Source organism: Saccostrea cucullata, unplaced genomic scaffold, assembly GCF_032062105.1.
Source record: "Saccostrea cucullata isolate Sc308-1 unplaced genomic scaffold, CSIRO_AGI_Scuc_v1 ctg9432, whole genome shotgun sequence".
Classification (NCBI taxonomy): Eukaryota; Metazoa; Mollusca; class Bivalvia; order Ostreida; family Ostreidae; genus Saccostrea; species Saccostrea cuccullata.
In genome coordinates this window covers 94,955-101,351 of record NW_026929830.1, presented here as the reverse complement: position 1 = coordinate 101,351, position 6,397 = coordinate 94,955, and the positions used below count along the sequence as shown (strand labels likewise).

Here is a 6,397-nt window from a genome sequence, read left to right as displayed (position 1 = left end):
TATTTTATTTACTTGTTATTTATTCATAACCACAAATAGACCTTACGTTCCTGCGGCCGATAATACATCAACTGTGTTTCCATGAAAATGCATCATTGTTACAAAAAAGATTTTTGTTTAAGGCTTTTCGCACGTAAATTTGTTAAGACAGGAAACATTTTCGCCACAAAATTCCCGGTGCAACATCAGGCTGTATATATATATATACATCTTTCCAGAAAAAAATTAGGAAAAACAATCTGAAAATATAGCGATGGAACTGACTACAGCTTTGATGGACAAGAATCTGACAACTTCACCGCGACCTGAATGGCCATCCGCCGCTCCAGCAGCTCTGTTACTAGTTTTTGGACTTACGGGAAATGTATTGGCACTGACTATTCTCTGTTGTTCTTCAAAAAATCACAAATGGCGACCCTTCTACCGCTTCGTTTGTGGACTTGCCATCACAGATGGGGGTGGCATATTGCTTTCCTACCCTATTGTTATGGTTCGTTATGGTAGCGAATTCAAATTTGACTATCCGCGGCCGTTGTGTGACTATATGGCATTTATTTTCATGTTTACTGTTTTGGGTTCAGCACTATTTATTTGTGCAATGTCTTTCGACCGTTTTATTGCAATTCTGTATCCCCACTTTTACAACTCGCTAACAAAAAACACGAGAACTGTTTTAATGATAGTCGGAATTTGGATTTTTACTGCATTTTCATCAAGCCTCCATCTGATCGTTGGTCTTAAAAGTCAGAGTTTTTTCCCGGGTTCTTGGTGTTTTCTGGACTTTGTAGCAGATGCCAAATTAAACAGGATCCTCGCCTTCTTTTACTCGTTGACGAGCATTCTGATTCTTGCCACCACAATTGTCCTCATCACAACAGTAATTATAAAAGTCTGCTATGACAGTCGTAAGAAGAAGAATATGTGCATAACAAAGAAGAAAAACACATATATCTTGGTCTTCCTGGTCTTAGTCGTGATCCTCTTTACATCCTGTATAACACCACTTTTAGTAAGTATTGAGGTGTAAGGGGATATTGGGATAAGAATTCGACAATTTATAATATAAGTAATAAATGGCGAAGGCTGACTTAAATGCTAAAATCAAAACCGTATACCCCCAGTACAAATGATTTCCTCATGTAAAAACATTTGTTTAATCACAAAAAAATGAAAAATGTTCCTGTTCGTATGCTTAATATTTTCCTTTTGTTCTTCTTTACAGATTAACATTTTCGGACATGCAATTGGAACAATTTCCGGAAATGGGCGGTTTGAACTGAACGCTATACGTATTGCTGTCTTGAACTCCATCATTGATCCATGGATTTATATTGTATTCCGAAAAGATACATTCGCGTTTTTTAGGCGATTGGCCTTAACATTGGGACTTGTTTCTGAATCAAGCTCAACCAGTGACTCTCCATCCTCCCACAAAGAGAATCATAGCAGAGATCCATTTGTTTCAATGTCGTCAAAGCAGTGGCGTAGCATCGTTTTTGAAAGTGGGGGGGCCAGACAGAAAATTTTTTTTTTTACTTGCCTGAAAAAGTTGACAAGCAAAAAAAAAAAAAAAAAAAAAAAAAAGTTGCCCAAACTCGAAAATCCTATTTCGTGGGGGGGGGGGGGGGGGGTAGTATGTAAACTTTTTATCAGTTTCAACTACTTTTAGTACCAATTCTAATACTACATTTTCGGTACATCCCTAAAACTGAGGGGGCCAACCAGTCTTTCAATTAACATTCCTATAGTATAAGTAAGGTTGGGAAAAAAAGTGGGGGGCCAGGCCCCCCCCCTGGCCCCCCCCCTGTTGCTACGCCCCTGCAAAGGACGTGGCCAATTCCTCGTGACTAAAAATATTTTTAGACCATAACTGTCTTATTTTATCATTATAAAGTTCTATATTATTTATTTCTGTTAACAATAGGTATTGCAGTAAGAGTTACTAGTACACTTTATTTAGATTTAAGGAAGGACAAAACACCAGTGGATTATATTTTAAACCATTTCTAAAAATTACCGGAGAAAAGAAGAATAATATTACTATATTGACAATGAATGATCCCTGTAAGAAAAATAATAAGTTTTGGCATGTTTGTGTCATATTTTGTGAACAAATCAGAGAATCCTATATATTGGTCACTTGGGGGTTTACATTTTGGAATGTTTTATGCTAACTAAGTGTAATAAATAAGCATGGGACAGTCCGTTATAAAATGCAGTGTAACTTTTGTTCCATACATAGTAGAGGAATGATATTTGGATACATATATAAGGAGTATCTGTTCTTTATGTACTACTAAGGTAAAGGTCATATCAAGAGGTCAAAGGTCAAATATTGTGACGTCATCTACTGAATCTTTTAGTTTTTAAGCCATTGAATTCCGACGAAACGTATGTTCTATTTTTTCTTAATATTTTACTCAAATTTTCAAGTATCAAATTGACTCACTAACTTAAAGCAAAAAAATGTTATCTTTATTAAAAGTATTACACAAATTTGCAATAGTTCAATTGATAATTCTAAAATAAGGCCCATTCTCAAGTCTAATGTCTGATTTTACAATCTTCTTACAGGGGTCTGATGGGCCATATTTCAGACTATGTGGGCAAAAAATGTGCGGTTGCATTTCTTTCATATCAAACATAAAGAGAGATTTTGTATCCTAGAACAAAATATCAAAGTTTCAGGAAAATTGAATTTGAGGAAAATTTTGGCCTATCTATTGTGTCCTACCTTAAATCTAGTCAATTTATCATGAAGCATCAAAATAATTGTAAATAATAACACAATTTCTTTTGTCATAAATGTAGACATGCTACTTTTTTATGTCAACATGCAAGATAATTATGTCAAATTGCGACTTATTTATGTGAACATATCTGTAATTTAGTTATGCTTAAACATTTTTTCTCTGTCAGTGACCTAGATTTGCTAGAAAGACCTTTGATCAGGGTCATGACACAACCTCCAATCATAAGTAATCTATGTTTCAAGTAAGAGCCTCCAATGATTTTCATTTACTAATTCATAGCATGGGAAAGAAAATATTTTTTTCTGTCAGTGACCTTGATCTTAACAGAATTGGCTCTGTGTCAAGACAAACCTTCAATCTGAAACAACTTTTAGTGATTCAAAATTCATAACTCTGACAGTAATTTTACAACTTTTCTGTCATTGGCCCTGAATTTGTTAAAATGGCCTTATTTTAAGTCATCTGAAACCGGCGGACTATAAACAATTTTTATCAAGTATGAACTTAAACAAAAATTGTCCAAATTGAAATGATACTATTTTCGGAGTCACAATCATAGAAAAATCCTTTTGTCACAAGCAATCTCTGTATCAAGTATTAGCAAACAAATATTCTCAATTACATATAAATGACTGCGACAAAACATTTATTCTTTCTCCAGTGATCTTGAATTTGCCGTAATATTGCCTTGATTCATGACACATCCTAGGATCATTATAGCCTGGCCTTCTGGGAAAAACTTTGAGGGACAGACAGACATCTGGACAGTTAAACAGACAATTTAATTCCCAACCCATCCACCCTACCCCCTAAAATACTCAATCACTTTGTGGGGGAAACTCTGGTCATGATTTGAAAAGAAAGTAATCTTTTTTTATATCAGGAAGCTTTCATAAGTATAGTTTCTCATTCTTGCCCAGAGGTTCATAAGAATAATATTTTAAAACGACCCCTTCTTATTTTACTAACCGTTTTTTTCATTATCTTCATTTTATATCATCCAAGGTCGCCCTCATAGCGCACTGATTAGAGCGTCTGCTCTACAGTCGCAAAGTAAGGAGTTCATCCTTACATCGTGGGTTCGAATCCCACTGTGGGACGTGGAGGCCTGTTCTTCGGATGAAACCGTATAAAACAAGGCCCCGTGTCGCTTAAGGTGCTGGCACGAAAAAGATCCCCCTCCCCCCGGTCAAAGGCCTTAAGTGCCGATTATAGGATATTTGAAGCTCTCCACTGGCAAGTGCATGATGACATCTCTATATGAGTGAAATATTCTTGAGAGGGACGTTAAAACATATCAATCATATCCCCCCCCCCAAAAAAAAAATGGTTAAGAATTTTGCCTCTGAAATATTTCGGGAGGGGTGTTGAAAGTTTAGGCTAAATACAACTATCAGTCCATTGAATAAGAATATTTATTTCAAACTTTGGGGAAAGGGGGTGGGGTGCATGGGGGAGTTATGGTGTATACGTAATACATTCGAGATTATTATTATTCCGTTAGACAGAAAGGCCCAAGGAGTTGTGATTTGCTGATCATGATCTAAAACACATTGACAAACCCAAACCACATGGTTTTATACACGTCCTTCAATTAATTTATTCATAATTATTTTCCTTGAAGGAGAAATGCATGGATAAAAGATAAAAGAAAATTCCTGATGTACAATAGCATCCATGCATGGACTTTTATTACTTACATATTGTGCTTGAAGTTGAATAAAATCAACAAATAAATTTAATTTAAAAAAGAAAGGGGGGGTTATGTTTAATAAAATAAATTACTCAATAATTGATACAGGGAGACTCTCTGTTAAATACATGAATGTACTTGAACAAAATGCCTCTCTCTTGCCTTCTTTCGTACATTTATTTTTTTAAACCAGGAAAAGTAATGTGTGTTAGATATAAGCTCATAATTTTAAAGAAAATACTGAGTTATATACGATAAACGATACAAATGGTTTGACTATGGTGCCGGATATTATTTTAATAGTTTAAATTAGGTTGTAAAGGTATACATGATAAGTTTTTGATATTCAGTAGCTGCAGATTGTTATATAAGTTCTTAAATTTTCGATTCTGGACATAGGATGCGAGTTTATTACTACTTACATGTACATTGTATAACTTGGTACCGATATTTAATCACGGAACAAAATTACAATGTTAGCACACTACCGGGTATACTAATCATTTACGGGATTTGAATAAATTATTTTACAAATTAATTTCATTGCTTTAAAATCTTGAATTATTTTTTCAACTTTACTAGTGTCGAACCTGTAATACAAGTATGCATTGTGCAGCACAGAAGCCATTTATGAAGTTTACACGTGCCGGAGTTAACTATCGATGTTTAATCCATTTCATTGACTATAATTCTATCCTTATGATTCGGAAGATTCTCTTTAAAAGTTTAAAATTGGTATAGACATGGAAAAAATCTGTGATGGAAAAAAAATGTGTTTGGGAAAATTTGTGTTGAAAACGGATTTATTTGTGTGTGAAAAGGGCAAAGCTTATGTATTTAAATCAATATTGGTTGAAGTAAAGTAACCACAGATCGCTATAGTCCTTACGCAATGAATCGTCATAATAAAAAGTAAAATTACACATGGAGCTAACGAACATTTAAAAACTGAAGACTGATTTGTATGATTAATGTACTGAGTACAGGTAAAGTAAATGCCCCAGGATTTTGTGCTGAAGTCAAACTTAAGACAATTTAACACCCTTCCCCGCAGTCACGCATTTTAACGCATATACCATTTCCTATTTCTAACGCAAAATCACGCATTTACCGTTTCCCCGCAATCACGCATTTTCACGCACTTTAAAAAGCTCATTTAATCTTCAATTTATTGTCAAATTCCAACTTTTTTATACTTGCTTGAATCTCATAAAATAAGAAAAGTTATATTCTAATTAAAATATTATTTCAGAATATTATTTACTCTAAACGTAAGAGAAATTTGTACCCCGCTATAAAGTGCTTGCGGGGAAATGGTAAAATAAAAGTTCTATGATGCGAGGATTCAATGTATGTTGCATAGCAATTCTGTAAGTTGTAAAGAGTTAAGATTTTTTTAAAGATTCGATTTACTTAAAGAAAATAATATTTTCCCGTAAGTTTGTAAATTAGACACGTCTACAACCCGGCGAAATTAATGTCAACAAGCGATGGAAAGAATGGTTGGTCGCGTAATTGTAAACAAACACAAAACCTAGATAGCTGTTTTAGTTAAAATATGTATCACGTTCAAATTTAAAACAAAGTTAAGCCAACATATTAATCTCAAATATTCGACAACAAGAATTTTCCATTAATTGTCGTGTTGTAGAAAGGTTTTAATATATCAATTATTTTGCCTACGACTGCAGGGTCAATGATTCACCGCGGTTGTCGCTTTAGATTTCTCGGCCGCGTGTAATCGACGGATAGATTACGTAATGGTAAACACGCTTAGAATCTGTGTTCCAGGTGAATGTGAGAATCGAGCAGTAAATAATGGTGTATTATTTGACTCTTTAAAAAGTTTCTATGAGATCTGGGTGTATATTGTTTTCATTTAATTTGTTTGTGTTCATTTCAAACAAAGAAAAGATACTCGTACTTCTATCACTCTCTCTCTCTCTTGGAA

The 6,397-nt window shown here is 34.4% G+C and overlaps 1 protein-coding gene across 1 annotated transcript; it reads left to right on the top strand.

Annotated features, from left to right (window-relative positions):
• The first annotated feature begins 234 nt into the window (after nt 1-234).
• LOC134282273 (prostaglandin E2 receptor EP4 subtype-like) lies at nt 235-2,582 on the top strand. Its single transcript, XM_062764684.1, has 3 exons — nt 235-1,009; nt 1,223-1,484; nt 2,575-2,582. The coding sequence occupies exons 1-3, from the start codon at nt 254-256 to the stop codon at nt 2,580-2,582; spliced, it is 1,026 nt and encodes a 341-aa protein (XP_062620668.1). The 5' UTR covers nt 235-253.
• The last annotated feature ends 3,815 nt before the right edge of the window (nt 2,583-6,397 follow it).